Source organism: Diuraphis noxia, unplaced genomic scaffold, assembly GCF_037042655.1.
Source record: "Diuraphis noxia isolate RWA-SAM2 unplaced genomic scaffold, SU_Dnox_SAM2 contig0003, whole genome shotgun sequence".
In the NCBI taxonomy this organism is placed as follows: domain Eukaryota; kingdom Metazoa; phylum Arthropoda; class Insecta; order Hemiptera; family Aphididae; genus Diuraphis; species Diuraphis noxia.
The window spans coordinates 79,249,153-79,272,732 of NW_028301713.1; the positions used below are offsets into that span (position 1 = coordinate 79,249,153).

General features: G+C 28.7%; 1 protein-coding gene across 6 annotated transcripts in view; it reads right to left on the bottom strand.

Annotated features, from left to right (window-relative positions):
* LOC107163305 (sodium channel protein para-like) overlaps positions 1–23,580 on the bottom strand; it is a 68,971-nt gene that overhangs the window by 14,574 nt on the left and 30,817 nt on the right. For 3 of the 6 annotated variants that reach the window (XM_089224974.1, XM_089224976.1, XM_089224975.1), the window contains exons 2-8: positions 6,964–7,057; positions 6,578–6,806; positions 2,226–2,381; positions 1,810–2,015; positions 1,186–1,314; positions 473–564; positions 61–340 (exon numbers count right to left, since the gene is read on the bottom strand). In XM_089224974.1, coding sequence (XP_089081100.1) covers positions 61–340; positions 473–564; positions 1,186–1,314; positions 1,810–2,015; positions 2,226–2,381; positions 6,578–6,730 — 1,016 coding nt within the window. In that variant the 5' untranslated portion in view covers positions 6,731–6,806; positions 6,964–7,057. Of the gene's footprint in view, positions 1–60; positions 341–472; positions 565–1,185; positions 1,315–1,809; positions 2,016–2,225; positions 2,382–6,292; positions 6,326–6,577; positions 6,807–6,963; positions 7,058–23,580 lie in introns of all 6 variants that reach the window. The other 3 variants (XM_089224973.1, XM_089224972.1, XM_089224977.1) reach the window with 2 other exon arrangements.

Genomic DNA, 23,580 nt, shown 5'->3' on the forward strand with positions numbered 1-23,580 from the left:
ATACTTACAGTCTAAAATATGAATACGACATTAGCTATCTTATAAATGACTATGACTCACCCAGCGCCTGTACCGTTCCCACATAATGGATAATCTTCTGGTTCCTCTTCACCGGGCTGCCAATTTGCTGAATTCGACATGAACGCAAACCAATTTTCATTGGTTAAATTTCCGGCTGAACCGTCAGTAGGAAAATGTTTTATACATTTTTGTGTCAACACACCCATATAAATTTGCAATCCCAATAATGCGAACACAGATAGTGAAAATATTGTTAATATAATGACATCCCTGAGGTTTTTCACGGATTCTATCACAGCTCCAACGATAGTCTTTAATCCTAAAAATTAAATTATCAAAATCTTACATCTATAATTTATCTATACACACATTATTAACGATATGAACAGAGGTATAAGACCAAAAAAGCATTTTAATATAATTTAATATATTTTTATCATTTTATATTTACCAGGCACAATGGCTACAGTTTTGAGCGCTCGCAGTACTCGAAATGTTCGAAGAACCGCTAAATTTCCAAGTTCTATACCCATAGTAACGTAACTGAAAATTAGAATATTTAACTACACATGCTATAATTATATAATTTTATTATACTAGTTAATTTGGATACCGATAGTCCAAAAATTATTTAAACCTACCTTCTAAAACAAAGGGCTATAAACTAAGTATTCTAATTAAATAACAATAATATATACTATATATATATGTATGTAATTATAATATATATATATATAAATATATATATTTTAATATAGCTATTTTTAATTTAAAACCCGATTCTAAATAGTATCGGCTATAGGTCTAAATTCCGAGTAAAAACGATTACACTAAACTATAAACAAAATATATATATTGAAATTCGATACAAAAACAATAATAATGTATCGACATATAATACGTCTATCGACATTAATAACCTACGTACCTAGGTATGTGAAACAAAACAAAATGTAACTTCCCATTTTCAATTATCATTATTTATTTTATTTTTATTTATTGTTTTTGGAAGTGAATAAACTAATATTTGATTTTATCGTACATACCACCCTGCTAATCTTAACCCACTCCCCTTTCATTGCAAAATACAAATACATTATATTTTCAATATTGTGGTTATATCGCCCCAATAACGGTATCTACAAATCTACTTCTACTACTCACGCTAATGCAATAACAATGAAGTCTAGCCAATTCCATGCATCTCTAAGATAGGTGAAGTGTTCTAATATGAAACCTCGGGCCATTACTTTCACAGCCGATTCGAATGTGTAGATGCCGGTAAATATTACTCTGGAAACGATTAGATTACAATATGAAACATAAATTATAAAAATCAATAATCATCCTAACGCTACATACACATAATAACACTATCCTCAACAATTTACCAAGTTCGCTAGCGATCTAGTATGTATAAGCTAAGACTCACTAACGTATAATAATAATAATAATAATAATAATAATCATTAATTATACAAATGTCGGTTCTAATAAAATATAATATAAACCTAAGGTTGAATAAGATTATAAATTGAAACATAATATATGTGTGAAACGTTAGATATTAATATTATAGGATTAAATAACAATTACAATAATAATAGTAATAATAACAATAACAATAATAATGATGATAATAATACCTAATAATAATAATAATAATAATAATAATAATGACGACTGTAACAATAATAATAACAATAATCAAAAATAAAACATAAACAAAAATTAAACAAATACACAGTAAGATTTTAATGAAAAACATATAATTATTGATTGACTTACTCAGACGCTTCAATAGTCGGAGTTGGAGGCATTATCATGAACACACAGTTAGTAAGTATAGTAGTGATGATTGTTACAGAAAATATCGGGTGGACTAATATGTAAATAGCCACCCGGCGGATAGGGTTGAAAGGGTCGAGTGCCCAGAGGCCATCGGTGGCGCTGAACCTGAAGATATCTTTTCCTTTGCTAATTACTACAAAAGTCTGTGGAAACAAAAAACGACAAAAAAAAAAAAATGATAGTGCTTAAAATACGTATACGTCGTGGCAATATTTATTATGTACAAAGAGCCACCGCTCTGCCACGGCCGCCACGGCCGCCACGGCCGCCATCGCCGCCACTGTCAGATACCTAAAACGGCCTTCTGCGGCGGTGGAGACTCGAAAGGTGGCGTGAAATCGGGCCGTACTTACTTTTTGATTGTGATAGTAAGGGTCAATATCTTCGAGCGGTACGGACGCTAATTCCGGCGGAAACGTGCCGACTAGACGGACCGGCAGCGGAGCTCCTTGTTCCAGAGTCGCGTCCGGCTGGGGACCTTCATCTTCGTCCTCGTCCTCATACCGAACCTGTTAACAACATAGTTGTACGACTGTCGAGTTTAAGCCAAACCGCCGGCGAGTTTCTCCGACGAAACCCGACCAAACGGCGTTCGCAAGACTATATATAATAGCGCTATTATAATGTCATATTATGATAATATTACAACAAAATAATACTACCTATTGTAATATTACAAATTATACGATGATGCAGTGATTATAAATTATACTTGTAAGTTGAGCGTGTTTTATTATAATAGTTAATGATATATTACGTTGTGGACACTTGTGTACAGATCTAATGCGAAATTATGCGGAGAGGATATGGATATCCGAAGAGGGATTCCCGTGTGTGCATGCGCCATGACACTGAACTTGATATTTTTGTAACCGTCTCAAAATAATTATAATTCTGTAGACCTACTATACATTTGACCATTGGCGAAGCCAGGATTATGATTTATCAAATGGGAGAGGGGGGGTGTTGATTTTAATATGAAAGAAATGTATACATTTTTCGTTTATAAATAATACATTTATTAACCCTTTCTATACCAAACCTAGAAAAGCCAATAAAATTAAATTTTTTTTTGCCAATTCCTTATGTTTTTCTATGTTAAAAATGGAAATATTTTGAAAATACATTAAAATGTAGTTCATCATCCTTTTTTTATCCTGGGACTTATGAGTCCAGTCAGTCATTTACAGTCTGGACTTGAAAGTCCCGTCAGCCATTTAGAGTAATTTTTTTCCCATATAAGCGATGTATTTTTTATTTTGAAATTAAAGCCATTTCTAGATTATATTTTTTTTAAATATTATCAGTTAAAACTTCAAACAAGTTTTTAAACGTATTTGAAGTTTGTGGAAAAAACTATAACTCAAAATCATCATATTATAGTTTATTTTTCTCCTTCACGAATATAATTATCTTACAGTATAAGCATAATATGTTCTCTATTACTATTTAGCACATTTGTAATATGAATACACATTATACCTAAGTATAAATGAAAAATTTAACCTGATAAACTTAATTCATAACATTTTCTGATAAAACCATTATCTACAAAATAATATTTATAAATAATAAAACTTTGCATGTTAGAAATAAAACAGTTTCGAAAATTAATATATTTTATTTCAACAGATCTTTTATGCAAAAATCTAAATGACTGACGGGACTTTCAAGTCCCACAAACAAAATACAATCTAATATGTATAAAAAGTTAAAATTACAATAATAAAATGTTTTTATGCATTCCTTGTATATTATACACAATAATAAGTTAAAAAAGTGCATCATTGCCTTCAAAATTAATTTACAGTTGTGATTTTCGTCAGCACTTTACCATAAACACGTGATCGCGTAATTGAAATGTTCAACAAAGATAAAAACACTGATAACGTATGAGTGTGATAATGTTATTATTATTTTTTTGATTATATACGGGACCGAGAAGTCCCGACAGGCGTTACCAACGTTATAAAATAAATGTACTATTTTATATGATTTTTTTTTCGCCGGGACTTTAAAGTCCCGCCAGTCTACAGAGGGAAGGTGGAAATATAATACTCAAACCCCCCTGGTTACGTCACTTCACTTGACAGTATCAAAATTCGAGATTTTGCCTACTTCTCGGTCTTGGATAATACTAATATCATAATATATTTAATTAACTACAGCGGCCATCGATATCGGTTTTGATTTGTTTTTCCGTATATAATGTTTTCAGACGATCTTATGATCACCTCGTTACGTCCTAACCTACTATAGTTTTTTTATGGATGCAAATTTAACGAGGTTAACTTTGTTAAATATAATGGGTCATAATCAATTTCTAGTAACTACCTTTCGTCGATTAATCATCTTATCAAAATTGTTTGTGCGACTGTTTCTTTCGAACTACGATCGCTCGCGTGTGTGACATACTGACATAGTGTTTACATGTACGTGGATGTATATGGATGTAATGTCGAAACATTCAAACAAATCGGCGTTAATAACTTATTGCATTTTGTATTAATAGTATTTATGTTTAATCTCACGCGTTATATACATCATGGATATGTGAATATTAAAATGTGGAAAGCCCAACGACCGCAAATCGCAATCCACAATGCACTTTGACGTTATAATTACGCACGTCGTGTCTACCATTTTATACGATATTTAACCGATTCGATACGACATGGTTTTATCATGTTAAGTTGCACCATATTGTGTTCGACCACAATGTGTACGCAATTTGTTCACGTCATCACCTGGTACACCATAGTACACTGGATCGGCGTACAATACAATGCACTGCTATTATTACGGCACAGGCCACATCGTAGCCCGCGTATTCCTGCAGTTGTTAAAGGTCGTGAATTTTTTTTCCCAGAGTCGGCGCAATCGATTTAATCTAGTTATTAATTAAATGTGGGATTTTCATTTTTCCACTAGCTGCATTGAATTCAAACTGTTCAGATAGGTTCACAGATAGGCAGTAAGCCGTTCTTGTTGTAATAGGTACAGTGAATTAAAAAAAAAAGCCAACACATTTTTTTTAGAACGAATGGTAAGTAACAAAATGTTTTGTTCTCATACAAAAACAAACATCATTAAGTTTGTTTAACCATCAAATTGTTTGCATAAAATGTTTACATTAAGTTGTATTTTGAAAGTTAATGAAAGTATTTTAAACATCAGTTATATTATTCATGTACTTAAAACTTATGTTGTAATTAGTTAGCTATAAGAACTCTTTAAATGTATCGTAGGATATAGTTAATTGCACCAGTAGTATGAATATGAATAGAACATATTTTTGCACTCATTTTGTGTGAGTTATATTTACTATATAACCATGTAACTTTGAATTAAATGTTAATTTATTTCACACTGAAATTAATTTTGTAGTTCATGTTAAATGTTAATCGATATTTAGCAAACGAAAATTGACCTATTGAAATGCATATGTTGAAAAATTAAAAAAAAAAAATTTTTAAATAATTTTACTCAATCCAATTATTTTTGACCAAAAAGAACTTTATTTAAAATACATATTTTGCATTTTATCAAAGAATTATATCGTTTAAATTCCGTTGAAACTATTAAATTAATATAATTATTAATTTATATTTCATTTATATTATATATTCAGTAATAAAAATAATAACGATTAATGCAATTTAAACAAATAATTAAATACTTAGGGTTCGCTATAAAATTATTTTATATATTATATGTACCTATGTATATTTTGTTTTTGCAGATAATTAATGATGATATACAAACTTAATACCTATGGTACAACGTATATGCGTTTATGATTAATCCTTAATAGTATTAATGAGTTATCCCTTGATGAGTGATCAGCTGATGCTGAATTAATGTTAATTATTATGGCGTTTTACATATTGTTGCTATAATAGTTTAGTTCATTCCTTTTATTTCGAACGTGCTAACTTGCGTTTAGTCTAGTGATAACTATTCTAGAAACTACTATTACTATAAATATAATATGCGCCTTAATAAATTACAATAACTACTTTAATATTATAATACAGACCTAACTAAATGTAAATTACAATATAATATAGGTATGTATCAATAGATTTAAATAAATGTATATCTTTTATAACAGACAGTTTGCTGGTAAAGCTCGTGTTCATGACTCATGAATCTTACCATAATTTAGTATAATAAATTACTTTGACATTATGGTATGTGATACTAAGAATTTATGTGATGACATGCTTTTTGTACATTTGCTAAAAATATTAAGTAGCAAGTAAATTAGTACGTATTATGTACATGGTAGTAATATAATAAATGTATAATGTATAATATATATACATATTATATCAAGAGACATGAAAAATGTATGAATTCTAGCCTAGTTTGTGGCCTAACTATAAGTATTTCCGCTATTTTTTTTTTACTTGCTTACGTCTTTATTTTTATTTCTCTTCCATGGCAAGGGCTGTTGTCAAATAATAAAACAAACAACATTAATATTAGATCGTTTCCAGAACTTGGCACAGATATACACTAGTTCCGTCTTAAATTCCACATTTAAATCACATTTAAAGCTAATTGTAGTTTTATTTTGGACGTCAAAAAGTGTTTGGCTATAAATTACGCTTCCAAAAATATGGTGGTATAGGGTCAAAATTTAACGACGAGAACGTGGAATGGACTCTGGCTGACTTGGCCAGAGTTCAACCAAACTCACCTCCCCTTCAGCTCTTTTTTCCTCAAGTTCTTTCTGTTTAGCATGGTCTTCAGCTATGCGCTGTTCGATGGCCCTCAGTGAATCGCGGGTAAACGGACGGAATAGGCTTTTTTCTTCACTGGAGAATGAAGAATCGGTGTCAGCAATGGACATGGTCGAGTGCACCTCTTATACCCTCGTCGGCCTGCCCCCTCCGGACTGCTGGAGAGGGCTCAAGCACGTTAACCCTCTGAGAAAATAATATAAAACGATCGCATTAATAATTAGCTGACAACTTTTTAATTGTACAGTAAAAAATAAATTTTGAAAATGGTTTTTAAATCGATACAATTTAAATTCCCATTTTTCATAGTTATTATAGGATAATTTAATGTATTAATATTTACCTCTCGTCCATCCGGAAAACGGCACCTGTGGCGCTCTATTTTGGATACATCCCTTAGACAAGACAGTTTGAGCAGGGTCTGTACACTTAACAATCTGAAAATATCAACAAATTTAGATTAAAATATATACTGTCTATTAAGTAAATATGGCTGATGATGACATAACTGTAATTAAAATTAAAAATATTAAATGATTGTGTATAAACATTAAGTGCTTAAAGTTCCATAATAAATTAAAATAATATAAATGACTTCTGAACAATTAGTGGATTATAGCAAAATTTATACTGAAATAGTATGCCACAGATTTCAGTTACTATACTGAATATTAAACATATAGGTACAAATAAGGTTAAATTAATTGTTATTTAGTGTATCATATCTCAAAAAATACACATTATTTGAAAAATATAAGACTGGGTTGTGTTAAACATAAATGCATTCAGGCTAAATGCAGCAAAAACATCAAAATGTCTGTTTAGCCATCCACTTTACCGTAATAGTAGCAAGAGCAGCATGAAGTGACGATACCGGCTAAAATCAAATAAGGAGAACGTGAAAGAGAAAGTAGAGAGAAGTATAAGGGAAGCCAAAGATAAAGGGAGAAATGTCGGTGGTATAGAAGGAAAGATAGACAGAGGTAACTAAGGGGACTAAGAGAGAGAAAGAGGTTAGGTTAGGTTAGGGAGGTTATTGACCCAAAACTCTCTGAGATCTCCCCAAATGCAAGTACTTTATCCGCATACGTAATTATTGTGTTATGTACAAAAACAAAAAAAAAACGTTACTACACCCAATTTTAAACTTAATGACATGATTATCGTTCAAAAGTCTTGAAATAAATGTCTTGTCCGTCGTAGTAAACGAGTAAAAAATGACCAATAGCTGTTTAGCATATTTTAGCATCTTTTAAATATCTATAGTTTAGGTAATTTACGTATAATTATAATATGAGGAGATAGGTATTTATTCAGATAAATTATTGTCAAACGAATGTTTATTGAAACAAATTTAAAAATGAAAACTCCTCAAATTTTTGTCATTGTCAAGTAAATGATGGTCGAACCTATTTAATTATAATAATTATAGATGAGCGCGTTATTGAATTCTACCTTTCGTTGTTTCTGTTGATGCGCAATACGTGAATGATTTTACTATGATAATTATAATATTATAACAAAAAACATAACCATTAATGATGCATTTTATTCGCTCATTGTCCGAATATAGTAAACGCGATATCTAGTCCTGTAATATTGTTTGTCGGTCTAAATTCACCCAGTGGAATCGTTGTCACTTTCATGAAAACATCGTGAGCTCTATGTAGCCCAGGTACAATAAACGAACCAATAACAATAAAGTATTTTTTCTTACTCAAGAGTTGTATCTACGAAGAAAATAAACTCGTCTAGTCGTATGTATATCATAACAATTCATACATAGAGGGTACGTTATTTATAAATAAATAAATATATATATATATATATATATATGTATGTATGTATATACAAAACAACAACGGCAAATACTATCATAGGTATATGTATGAATGTGTGCATCTACCCAGGAACGAAGCTAATATCATTTATTTCCTAAAATGTTTATTGATTATTTCTTATAGTTTTATTACATTTCTAAGGTTGGTTGAAGAGGGTGTGTGTACTTGCGGGTAAAGCCAATAAACAATTGGTTTTGTCCTTGCGCACTCGAATTATATGCGTAACAAATTCTATACTATGCTAAGTGAATATTTCATTGCAAGCTCCATCAATTGTTAAGAAAGAATTTATAACATAGGTAATATGAATATAGAACGACTATATGTGAACTTTTTAAAAAAATTGTTTTATTATGTTTGCCTTTTTTATATTGAATACAGTGTACATGTTAAAAACACAGAGGATTGAATCGCATTAATAAATCTTAACAATGATATTAATTCGATGGTATTTGTATTCTCTGCAAGAAGAAAAATGGTTGTTGTTGTACTATAATATTATAGATTGAACATACTTAATAAAAAACTATTACATGGATTAATTTGTAAAAATATTGACTATGGATGTAAAATAAACATTAAAAAAAAAAAAAAATAGCATCAGTAATAATTTTTAAAATAACTACATTATTGCGACATGTGCTCTTATTATCTTTCTGTTGTAAAGTTGTTCATGAGAAAAAGAAATATCATTCATACAATAGATGAATTATTACATAAACTACCGAGAAAGATGAGCATAATGTACGTATACTTCATAATATTTCCTCGGGATACTAAATTTTAAAACTAAAACCACATTACGACAACATATTTTAAATAAAATATATTATATGATCTAATCACAAGTACTATTTCATATAGAAGAACAACATCATCTTTATGAGAAAGTGTAAATTATTTTTTAAATTATCTTAGAACACTATTTAGATACAGAGTGATCATTATTTATTATAATATATTTTATTCCATCATTTTATAACGTGAGTAACTTTTTTCGTAACTATCACCATCTTTTGTAGAAATAAAAATATTTCGACGTTTAATTCATAGAAAAGTGAAAATAAATTATACATTGAGGAGTGAAAACTAAAATCCAAATTTTTTTAGCAATAATTGGGAAAAACGTGAAATTTTGTGCCTTAAGAAAATATTTACTATTTGTAATTTTAAGCAATTGCCTATTTATATTGTATTACGTAGCGTAGAGTCTATACAAATATTTAATAATATAATAGGCAGCTATATAAAACCAAATAATGTAATTTCCATTCATGCCATGTAATTTTCAAAAGTATCAGGAAATCAAAACCTAACTCAAATAGAAAAAAAACTTTTATGAGGAATTATTGATTGTTGACTACACTTCATTTCTATCAAATTCCTTACCATAATATCATTATCATAATATTATTTGATACAATAATAATAGTAAATGTGTTGTACAATAATGCATTTCTTATATGTGATCCAACTACATACAAATAAGTTTAAGTTAACAGTGAATTAAAAAGTGTACCATCTGATTTTATATAATTTAAGCTAATAGTAAAATAGATTGAAATAATAGTGATATGTTTTTTCTTTTGCTTTTTAATCTCGACTTTTTAGGTGGTCAGCAACCCTTGTCACTTGTCTTATACCTCAACAGGGCTTCGTTCCACACTTTTTCATTACTTACGTCAGATATTTTTACGTTATCCTCCATTCTGTCTATTTATATTTTCTTCAGGCATACCCTTAAATCATTGAATTCAAATGTAACACATGCGTAGCAGCTAGTGACTTACTCAATGATTATGTACCCTAGAGATATACTGTAAAACTATATGGTTACTTTCCCCCCTACTTTATCTGTTGTCTCGGTCTTACTAAAGCATACCATGGAAAAGCAAAAAAAAAATTCTTTTAGACAAATCCATTTTACTGTATTGTTTTTATATTGCCTAAAGTAAATTCATTTATTATACACTTTAGTATATTATCTAGAGTCCCACGTAGGATGTTTATGATATTTTAATTTTTATGTAAGTTTTGACAGTTTTGAAATGTACAAACAATTTAAGATTTTAATGAATACTCCTGACTCTGTATAATATCTTAACCACGCCCAGAATAGAGTTAAAAAGAAACAACGTTAAATCGAAGTTTTAATGGTATATTATTGATCGTTATAATGGTAAATAAAAAAAGTTTCATGTCAAATATGTATTCATTTCTATATTATCAAAAGCTTTTGTCCTAATGCAGTTATGTTGTTTCTGAGTAGGCAAGGAATATTAAATAATTTTGAAATTAATGCGTTTTAAACGATTATTAAGGATTTTTCATTTTATACATTTTATTATTGCTTGTATCTTCTCCTAATCATTCGCCAGTAATTGTTATCTGAGTGGTGTAAATTGTTAACGCGCTGTTTATGATATAATATTATATAAACTGTTGTACTCACGCAAATTTGACTATTCAAAATAATAGTGTTAAAGAATGATATTCGAAATGTGAGTTTAAAGTTATCGGGACGTTTGAGAAGTTTGGTTTTCGAGAATGTGGAATCTTTGAACCTTATCAATTGCCATGACGAGGTATGAGCCAAATAATATACGATATGGCGAATGATATAACAGATTAAAATTTCAATTACCCATTCATGTACGTATAGTTACTTATATACGGTATCGATTTGACGATTTTGTTACGTAGAAAATAATGAAAAACACGACTTTTGAAACTAAAATTACAGTGGTATGTAACTGGATTTATAAGATATGACTTGACTTTTGTTGGCAGTATAATGTATCAATAGCACGCACTTTGCAGGCAAAGTATACTATACATCGACAGCCTTCAACGGAATTATGGAATTAAATTAAAAATCTATTGTTATTTTTTTTTATGTCACTGCAATATTCATAAAAAAAACGTTTACATCAGAAATGAGAATCTCATTATTTAGTTAAAAAAATATAAGCCATTGGTACTCTATTTTATTTTCTGTGGGTGGAATTGTTGGACCAAAGTTGCAGCTATTCCTCAGAAGGTTGTTCATACTATAAAATATAAAACGGTTTTTTGAAAACATTGTTCATTTTAATAATTTAGTTTACTCACACACTCTGTACTGATAACCATTATATCAAAAAATGATGTATAAAGTCATAGTTGTCGACTGTCGAGTGTTTTGATACATTTTTACAGCTTTGGGAAATTTCCGTAACACATCGATGGAGTCGTATGTTAAATATAAAAAAAAATAGTGGGTGGAGTTTGTTCTAATACTTAGCTGCTTTATTGCATTGCACGAGGCAACGTGGTTCTGGCGTTAACCCCATGAACCCCAATTGTATAATAGCAATATATAGTATAGGTCACGCGAACCACTATGGTCGTCGCATTGCAGCTTCTCCCAACTTTCCAAGTGAGGCATGCACGATTCGACGATTTTTTTCTTTGTTTTTAACGAAAATAAAAACGCACCAAAAAAGTTTATTTTTACCACGCGATTAAATTATATGGAAAGGGTGAAACATTTAAATACTCTCTCTCTCTCACTCTCTCTGAATGCACATATATATTGAGCATATTATAATATATTCCACAATAATGGCACTACGAATTATTTTTATACCATCATCGTATTTAACTTCAATAACCCGCCGAATATACTTTATTATACGTGCATCGCGTGCGTGCGTAAACAAACCGACGAAATCGCATAAAAGTTCATCACTACGACGACAATAATAATGTGACACCATTCAGCTGACGTATGTGTCGTTTATATGTAGAACTGCAAAAAGTGAAGAGAAAAAAATAATCGTAATAACGACGTAAAAAATACATAATACCTACATTGTATGCATGTATATGTTCTGTGTGGTGTTAATAAATATAATAACAAACTTCTTGTATATGAGCAGGGGTTCCGAACAAAATATGCAAAGCTTTTAGCGAATTTGATATGTAGGTATTTCGTACCGGTAAATGTATGGTGTAGTAAAAGTTTGTCCGTGTAGGTATGTAAATGTAATTTTATCACCTCTTGTGAATAAAACCAAAAATAAAAAAGCCTCTACTAAAGTCCATTTATATCATGTAGCGTACGATGTATAGTATACATTTCGTTTTTACAATGTTTCATTCGATGTCCTCATTTTGTTTTCTAAAAAATGGATACGTATAAAATAGTCTGTTCCTGGATCATTACATTCTGTCTACGTTATTTATGAAATGAATTCACTTCGCCCCACATGATAAGAAACTTATTTACCTCAACTACGTGTCAGACACGTCGTGTCTACGTATTACTGTTGCGCCCACGTACGGAAAACAACAAATATTGTAATAATAAAAATAAAAAAAAACAAAGCTAACGAAAAATTATTTTACTGTAACTAAGTTTTTTATATTTCATAATTATATTTCTCTTTAATAACTGCAAAATAAAATTGAAAATTCATAGAAATTTTTGTATGTGTTTTTTTTTAAATGACACAATTTCTATAAGAGGAATCCAGTAGTATTAATTCAGTATAAAATAAGGCAAAACATAAGATGCGGTTCAAGAAGTAGCTTTTGTAATTATTATTTTTTTTTTTTGAATTTTTACACGTAAGAGCTATAATAATAAAAGTAATAATAAACAGAATATGTTAAATAAGATCAAAATTTAAAAGATTTATCATTTTTCTTTTTTTTGGTATTATTTGAGTATTCTATAATTTTACCTTCTATGAATAAATTTAAAAAGATATATAAATATCACAAGGAAAATAAATCACCAAAAAATTCACTTTGATTTTAACATTTCTTTAGTAGATCTGATAAATAATAAATGTCTTATACTAAATTTGTAAACTAAGAGTAAAAATTATTTTCATGGAAAAATATGGTGTTAAAAGTATTGGTATTGGTATTAATTATTATGTAGTTAATTAGTAATTAAAATAAACATGATAAGTAATAAATAAATAAGATAATAATAACGTTCATTATCAAAACATAACTTTAAAATAGTTTGTATTTAGTATAATATATGAACCATGTATTATATGGATATGATAAACAATATAAGGATAAATATTTTAAGGAAAATTAATTTTATGTCGGATGTGAAATAAAATAAAATTGTATATAATTATGTTTTGTGTTTATCAACTAGATACAACTTTAAATAATAACTTGACTTTGAGTTCGTTATACAATATGCTTTATATAAACGAAGAAAATATATTTTATATAATTATCAAAAACTGTAATTATATATATTTATTTTTATTTTTAAAATACACGTTGTTTTATATGGTCATAAATATTCATTATACTTATACATAAAAAACTAACACGATATCTACACAAAGCGGCCACAAAAGAAGTAAAATCGACAAAATAAAAATGTAATATACACGAATATTTATGGTAAAATTTAAAATATTTATATGATTTTTGTTTATAAAGAATATTTACAATCTGTGTTAGACTAGAAAAATAAGTAAATGAGATCATTTATGTATTTAACTGTGAATAATTGGAAGATGGAGGTCATCCAATGGTGGTACCCAACGTTATTTTAGGTTAGTAAATCTCTGCAACTTTTTTCCTCCAATCAATGAGTGTTATTTATAGGTTGAATATTGGATGTTATTTACGATAGTGATGGGTTAATATGGAATGTAATTTAGGATAAAATATATCTAATATTTAGCGGATAATTGGTCAACTGATTCGATTGTTAGGCCAGACTGCAGTTCGGAGTTAAATACAAACCGAAGTGCAAAATTATACGTAGGATAATCGACTGGAATCTGGAATACTTGTATAGTATGACTTTGAAACAGCTTAGTACAGCTCCAAACTTAGATCGCATATGCCCATATTGGTCGCAAAAGATATTTATACCTTATACTTAATAAGTTTTTTTGTGGATTGAAATTTTTGGTTTTTAAAATCAGACGAAGTAGATATGGTCGGTTGTTGAGGGTTTTTATTTTTAATTTAAGGTAGAAGGCCGAAGTTAGTTCTTTCTCAAGTATAATGCTTAGGTGTTTGATATCAGAAAATAATAGAATTTGAACTCCCTGAAAGTAAATAGTTAGGGGGTCTGTTTTTTTAAAAAGTAAACGGTAGGTACATAAAAAGATTTGTCTAAACTTTTATTCACCCCTTAGTTGCTCAGTTATCAATGGAATCAAAGTGGATTTTTCAGAAAGTTAGATGTTTCGGCAGGGTCATTACTATCACTAAGTAAATGTCGTCTGCGTAAGTGATGACCATGACGGTGATGTTTGTTGTAACAGGTACATCAGTCAAAATATGAATATTAAATAGATCAAGAGAGTGGTCGCTACCATGGGGTACACCAGTTTAATTCAGAAATATGGTGAGTATGAGCTTCCTATCGGATTATATAGTAGCGGTTTTTGAGATATGAGCGAATAATTAGATTATATGGTGCTGGTAAAACACATTTTGAGTTTTTAAGTAGGCTTTCAAGTCAATCTCAGTCGAAAGTCTGCACTACGTGTCCAGGATGACACCTAAAAATATGCTTCATTTCGAAGGAAGATATAATTTTATATTTTTGCATTAGGAAAAAACTTTTATTAACGAAAAAAAAATATATTTCTTTTAATTTTATGATTTGATGCGTATTTATGATTTTATAATATTTTTTAGTACCTAAATGTCATACACTATTTTAATCAATACATATTATACACAATCTACTTATATCTATTACGCTTTACAATTCAGAACCTTTTAACACTTAACCCGCTAATGTTCACTATAATTCATTTATACTGGATATTTTATAAAACCATTGGTTTATTAATCAAATATGCTGTCTATTTTTGTTTCATTATACAAACCAATCAATTATGATAAATATTTTATATCGTTTTGATGAATTATATTAGCGTAAAGTAATCTATACTCTTATCTAATATATCAATACAATATAATAGTTATCCATACATATAATATATTATCTACAATGAGATTATTTTTTAATGTTTATTTTTACTTAGCATTATAAATTTATAAAGCACATTATTTTTCTTAGAATACGAATTTCCATTTTTTATATTTAAATTTATGAATGTATTAGTTTTATAATGATGTATTTCTTGTTTTATTCTTATCGTTTTTAATTTGATTTTGTGATTTTAAACAGAAAATTTGAAATTAATACACTTGTAAATTGTTTACAGTGAGTTTTTAATAACGAGATGTACTCCAATGCCATTTTATATGAAAATTTTTTATTGAGTGAACCATAAAGGGGGGTATTCAAACTCAAAACTATAGAAGATGCAAAACATTCAAGGACACATTGCAAAACACCTTAAACAAAAAATCAGTTATATATAGATTTCGCTTTGTTACACAGCGGGTGATTACATGTAATGGATGGTGTCAAATTTAAATTCAATGATATAATATCAATGTATACGAAAAACGATTCTGAGCCGATACGGTTTGTTAGTCAAGGATATTTTACCCTATATTATTTTTATTGTTGTTATTTCAAATAGAAAAATGTAAGTAAATATAAAATTAATTCAAAATTAATCAAATCTGATTCATTATGTACCCAACTCATTCAGGCATTCTTAGTATGTACAATGTCGTTAATAGCATTAACAATGTCTATTTTTAGTATTAGAACATAAAGTATACTCTAGAAATATAAATTACCCGCGAATAATATTTTTAAATTAAGTACAAAAATATTACTAAAATTGGTATTCTTTGATTATTTAATGTGTAATTTCAGCCAAATTTGAACTTTAACTATATATATATATTATATATAAAAAAACAACAATGTTTGTATAGATTTCAGATATATTTGTTGGAGAACTAACTGCTGATTTAAAATCTTGTTTTTAATTTTCAGTCCTTGCTAGAAAAGTTAAACGTTTTATACAATTTTAATAACCATAAAGAATTTCTAAATTTTCAAGTACATAAATTTTATCAAAATTTGAACTTTAAGTGATTAAATAAAAAAAAAATGTGCCTATGCATTTTTAATATTATCCAACTACTATTATATAAATTTATGGCGCACCTTGTATTAAATTTTCAAGCTTTTTGACTCAATGAATACAATTTTATCGACATTTATAGATTATAAAACTAAAACAACGGAAAATTTAAAATGTCTATAAATAACTTAAATATTGTTGAAATTTTTTGAAAATTTTATTCGGCATGGAAATTGATAAAATAAACATACGGTGTAAATTTCAAGCCCCTACAGTTATTCTTTTTACATTATTTTTTCTACAGTTTTTGAATAACAATAATATAAGGATAATGGTACAAGAGAAATCGAGTGAACATCCAATGTTGTAAAAATTTGAAATTCAAATTCAAATGCTCATAAAAACTTCATTTCACATTCTAGCAGACATTTTTCATTTGATAAATGTAGACAAACTTATAATCAATACATTCACCGCTCTGCTCAAAATCTAAAGAAGCAGAACAAAATCATATCCTTCTAACATCTGCTGGGCCTCCAGCATTTAAAACAAACCTTAACGAAGTCCCCAGCTTAAAGCCTATTGAAAAATCGTTATACGCCAAATCATAGTTGACACACCCACCCGATCCACTTCTACATATCATCACCGAATTCCTCGGCGATTTAATATCAATCCTTATAATCCTCTACTAATTACACTCACGCCTTTATTAAACAAAATCCTATGATCCTCCACTTCCATTTCATAACATACACACACACATCATATCTTCCGTAAATTATGTTGTTTACATATTTAATGTTCAAGTATATATTAAGTAGTTAAGTTTTTAGTGTTGCATTTCTTATTAGTAGTATTGTAGTTATGAGATTAATTAGTATAAATGTCATATCCTTATCTTGTTACCTATTCAATTAATTGTCGAGGTTTATTATATTTTGGTTTGAGCTCATATATATATATGTATATGTATGTATTAAATAAATAAAATATACAGTAGTTCATGTATTGCTTATACAATGTTTACACAACATTGAACACTAACTCTAATAATAAAATTGTCAATTTTATCTAAATAGGTAACTAAACATTTCTAGTCTCCTCTAATTTTGTTAAATTACAACATAATAACTGAAATTGTTTCCGATGTCGTCCAGATTTCAACTTCAAAGGCTTATAAAAATTGTAATATTATATTATTTTGATTTATTAGTATCAAGAACGATATAGTATGAGGAACGTTGTATCAAATCTGTATAGCGTTGGATAAATAAATTGATTATTAATTAACCCTTTATTACGAATTTCACAAATAGAATTTCAGTTTCAAATGCTTATCAAATCAAATTATGTTTATGCATTTTTATTATTTTCAATTGTTTGAAGAATAATTTTTTTAGAATCTTATTTATTGAGTACCCAAGTTTTTGTAACGAGCTTATATATTTTTTAAAAATAAAAATAAATGTATGGTGTATATAAAATTTATATAACAGTTATGTTTCATTTTTTACGATTAAGACTCATTCAATTGTGTTGATGACTAAGATTCGAATAATAATTTTTAAATACATTAACATAGAAAAATTTATAAGTAAATAAATAACATATAAATATTTAAAACTATATAAAATTTGTCTTTTCATTAAATTCAGTAATATATATATATATATATATATATATATAAATATATTTAGTCCTACCTATGAAAACACCAACAAAATAATCACATTTTTAAAACAAATTGATATGTATAATCTAATTTAAGAATCTATTGTATAACTATATTTTACTATGTACTAAATACTTAATTTTGTTACAAGCTAATAACCTTAGCAGTTTAAACTGTACCTACCATGAATAAAAAAAATAAAAAAAATATTTCGCTGAAATAAAACGGAAACCAATATACTAATACTTACCTATAGTTATTTAGATTTTCAACTATTTCCCATAAAGCTTTATGTTCTTATAATTGTTATTATGGAAACATATTATTATAAAATTAAAGTCCTTCGGACTACGTTCTGGAAGAATGGGTCTTAAAATAATTATTATTGTAAACAGTGGGCTGTTCTTATCCTATCGTTCAATCTCCCGACTCCTCTTAATTCAACGAGTAATTTAAAAGTACCGCACTTATAAAGTGAATGTTGTATAATGGCTCCCAAAGCACTTTGACTAAAATAAATTGTCACATCCGCCACTTATTGCTCTCTTAACTCCGACGAGTGGTACCCGACTACCAACGATTTTAAAGCTCATTATATATTTTTACGTTGTAAACTTGTAGTGAATTGTGGTAACAAAAACCACATACGTTTGAAATGTGAAATATCTGTATATAAATTTACATAGGCAAGAATTTTCATTTCAAAAAATGCACTTTGTGCTATTTATTATAATGCGAGGAGGTTTTCTTTACCGTTTGTATCCAAATAACGTATTGATTGAATTTAAAATTAAACAGCCAGACAATGCGCAGACTGAGTTGGCTTTAGTGATTAATTACTACTACAAGCGCACAATTTAATAAACCATAGACTAATACACCGCCTGGTATATATATATATATATATATATATATATATATAAGTATATTACTAAGGTTAGCTTAATGGATACGAACAAGGTTTGTGTGTGTGTAGGGTGTTGGCGCTCGTTGGCTATGTCGTTGGAAAAGGGTAAAAAAAGAACACACAGTCAAGGTCCATCGCGAAAATCTTTAATCATTGTTGTTTGCCAGTGAGAGGGTGGGCTGTCAGGGTGGAACCGTGTAAGTCGCGACGGCAGCGGTGAAGTAGAGAAACCCGAAGAAAGCGCATTTGTCAAAGTTTAATTAAAACGAAATAAAAGTAAGTGTATATAGAGCTGGCCACCACCGTTCGAAAAACAATAAATTTTAATGGATATCCGACAGATGGGTGTATAATGATATAGAGGTATTGTTTGTGGTGGTGGTTGTGGTGATGGTTAAGGGGTCGGAGTGGCACATGAAATGAATGCCCAAAGTCGCGGTAGTATTAATAACGCAGTTGTAACGGCAGTCATTCATTATGAAGTTGTCGTTTTCGTCATCAAAAATAACAAACAATAAATAATATTGTATTCTTTTTTTCTAGGGGGGACCTGCGGAAACATAGGCCATTAGGTGTGGGGTGATACGGTAGGGATAATTTTTGTGTATTTGTATGCAGGTTTTTAAGTTGGTAAGGTTGCAAAACCATGTGTTTGTGTATGTGTGGCAAGGATATGTTGCTAAAAATTCAGCGGTCGGTCACCCATCAGGCAACTAGCAACTACGACCGGTACGTACGCTCAGTGCGTCCATGCAGATTGAGCGTACGACCGCGCCTCACCAAGTCACAATAAATAATATTATCATACAGGTATATTGTATATTATATGCATAAAAGAGTACAGTCGTGGTTTCAGAACTTTATTCGATAGTTAGCTGTTATAGCGGTCAAATATTCTGTCGACAAAATTTACTTAGACCTTACTCCCTATTCATGCAATACATTTACATTAGTCGAATATTCCACCGTAGCCACACATCATAGCGGTTATTGCTATTATATATGCATTGACATTACCTGACCATCAGAAGTCATTTTAGACTCCAAATATGTGTACCTATTTATAAATCTACCGATTAAAGCACCAAAAAACATATTGGAAAAGTAGAGTGACGTGTTGAAAATCCGGCTGTTTTATGGACAATTAATAAAACTTGAATAATTTAAAACAGCGATTTAGCGTATTGTGTCTGTGATCATTTTTTTGATTTGATGTCGGTGCTCCAAAACATAATTTAATGATTATTTTAATTTATTGTGTTATTTTTATTTAAAAGTGATATTGAGATTTTAGTTTAAAAAAAAAGATCAAGAAAAAAACACTAACATTTGTTAGTTTTTATTAACAGTAAGTGTAAGCGGAAATAAAATTTAATTTTACTTGGATCGATTTCATGATATTATTATTACAACATATTTAATGTATTTTCAAAATATTTGAAATCAAACTTTAGTGGTAATTGAGTTAATGTGTCATAAGATTATCAATGGATTACTATGTAGCAAATTGTAAATTTATCTTGATAAATATATATTGAAAAATGCATAATACTATAAACAGCACAATAATTAAAAGTGAAAAATTATTTTTGACTTAATAACGAAATAATATACTACTGTTCCTACACAATAAAATGTATTATACTTTTATATAAACTGTTTTATTATGTCAGTGTATCACTAATCACTCAATGCTGAGTTTTTATTATTATTATTATTATTATTTTTTTTTTTACAATAAATGTAATTGAAAATGTTTTTTTCTTGTCCTTTAATCGTTTTATTGACTGACAACTGATTGGTGCTTATACTAAGGAACATTATTATTTATTCGACTAGTAATACAGTCTATAATACAGCTCAATAACTGTATTGTGCTTTATGTGATTAAGTTTTGGGTGACTTTTTTTCTTTGTTTTTTTAAAAATCTCAACATTCTATTACTAATATTTCGCTCAAAACCTGAGAAAACAAAGCAAAATTCGTCAATTTGAACTAAAACTGTTTTAAATTCGTTTTGAATAATTTTTTATAGTTAAAATGTATTTATTTTATTTTTGATTCCATAAGTTTCATAGAAAATACGTCTATTGATAACTTTATTTTAATATATGATATTTATGATATTAAGTAATCTGTATCCAATACACATTATAGTTCGTATTTATAACAACCATATGATATTTGCACGTGTAATTTTTGTTTTAAACATAAATTTTTCACAAAGCACAATAGGGTCAAATGGGGTAATTGTAAATCGGGGCATTTGTAAATAATAATCATAAGAAATTAACCAATCATATTTAATGTATTTCATATTAATAACATGAAGGTATGAACGTCAAAGTATAATATTTGGGACTAATGTAAATTTGTGTGTATTGGATCTATCAAAACGTTAAATAAAAGGTAATACAGGTTGTTTACATATGCCCCAGATCCAGATTCTATTTCACTCTTATAACGTGAAATCATTGTTTACATTTACCCCAAATAAATGGGGCAAATGTAAATGAATGGGGCATATGTAAATTTTTTTTTTTTCTTAAGTGATTTAATATTCTGGTCTTGTGTAGGAAATTTTATAAGCATAGGATATGTTTATGAATGGTTTTGATGAGAAAGAAAATGTATTGTTAATTATAATTTAGAAAATAAAAAAAATATTAAAAAGTAACAAAATTTATTTACAATTACCCCATTTGACCCTATATGAATAATTAATATTATACATAGATTTATTTATTTACGATACTTTAAAAGTTAAACAGTACATAAATAATCGTATTTTAGATACGAGTACATATTGTAAATGGTACAAAGAGTCAAGACCCTATGTTAAATGTGTTAACCACTTTATTTTGCGTAATAAAATGTAAGTGTTTTATACTGCTGAAAATTCCACGCAGAAATCTATTATGATGATAGATGTTCTGAAGAGCTCTGTAGTGTCAATATAAAGTATAAACTATGACATATTGCATAATACGTATAATACAGGCACACGTTGCAAAAGTTTACATTAAAAAAGTTTGCTAGGTAAAATGGTTTGACTCTAAGTGCGTCGGTCATGGCATGTGTGTAGTGTAACACGTGTGAACTTTAAGGAGTTGAAACGACTCGGGGGATAATCACCGCATCTCGACCCTTTAAATGGCTAAGATAGACAGATGTACAGATAGACAGTATTGAGTATAATAGTATAAAATATAATATAGGTTTGGATTTATAGATATATTATTATGGATCAACACATCATAAGATCGTTTTTCAAGTACTTGGAACGCTCTTCAGCCCTGCTGTTGTGTATCTGTATACAAGATACCAAGTCAGTAATAAGATAAATACACACAAAACACACATTTTCATTTTGAATTATTTTTTTAGATATGGTCCGCTGGCATGTGCACATGACATACATTTCTGAGAATTCAAAATGAGCGAAGAGTATATAAATCTAACCCAATTTCCTCATTTTGCTGATAGATATTACACAGTGTGATTCACCGATCATGCTTTCTCCTATTTTTTTCCCTTTGATAATGAATTTATTTAAATTCTGATTTATGGGATTTCTAAATCTACCTACTAAAAGATCATATTTTAAATTATCTAAAATGTTAAACCATTTAAATGGCGTCTCCGAGCCGTACAAACGAGAATCGACCATAATTTTTATGAATATTTTATGCATTTAAACAAAATTTGAACGAATTTTTTCTGAGCTATTAGAATGTATAAACTAAGAATATGTATTATTATTACCTAATACAATGCTCAAATCAAGATCCAAACCCTCATATCTACCAAATTGATTTTTATATAGACCTATTATTATTAAAATACAATAAAGTTACAGTTGTAATATATAACTCAAGAACGAATAGTTCCAATTCCATTTTAGATATATACATTATACATACTAAAAAAAAGTTACCAGATTAACAATTTATAGAAATTAAATAGTGATTCTCAATTGAAAAAAAGAAGTTTGTATCACAACAGCATGCTCCTTAAATGTGTGAAGATCAAAGCAGGACCGTATATTGAGGTTTGGTGACGCCACTGGTGAACCACTGCAGCAGCGAGTCCTCCCTCCCCCAAATTGGAAATTTGCATTAGTTTGAAAACCCATTTGAGATATATAAAACATGTATAAATACATAGTATATATTAAGTAATAATTATTAACCTTTAATAACTGTTTGTATTTAAATTAGTTGCATATTATTTATATATAATTACTACATAATAAAAATCAATAATTTGTTTCAAAATGTTTTTTTCATTCAATTTTGTTTAAAAAATTCAAATTTATTTCAACTTTATACATTTTGTACGATATTACAATGTCACTTTTCTTGATTTAATCTAAGCGCATTTTACAAACATTACGTGAAAAATATTGCATAATTAAGTAGTATTGAAATTTGCGTTCCTCTTAGAATCGCGACCTTGTCCTATGCTCTCTTTCTCTGATCTGAATACGGCCCTGGATTAAAAAGTATCTAAAATTATTTTCCTTGAGCTCATTTAAAAATTCTTC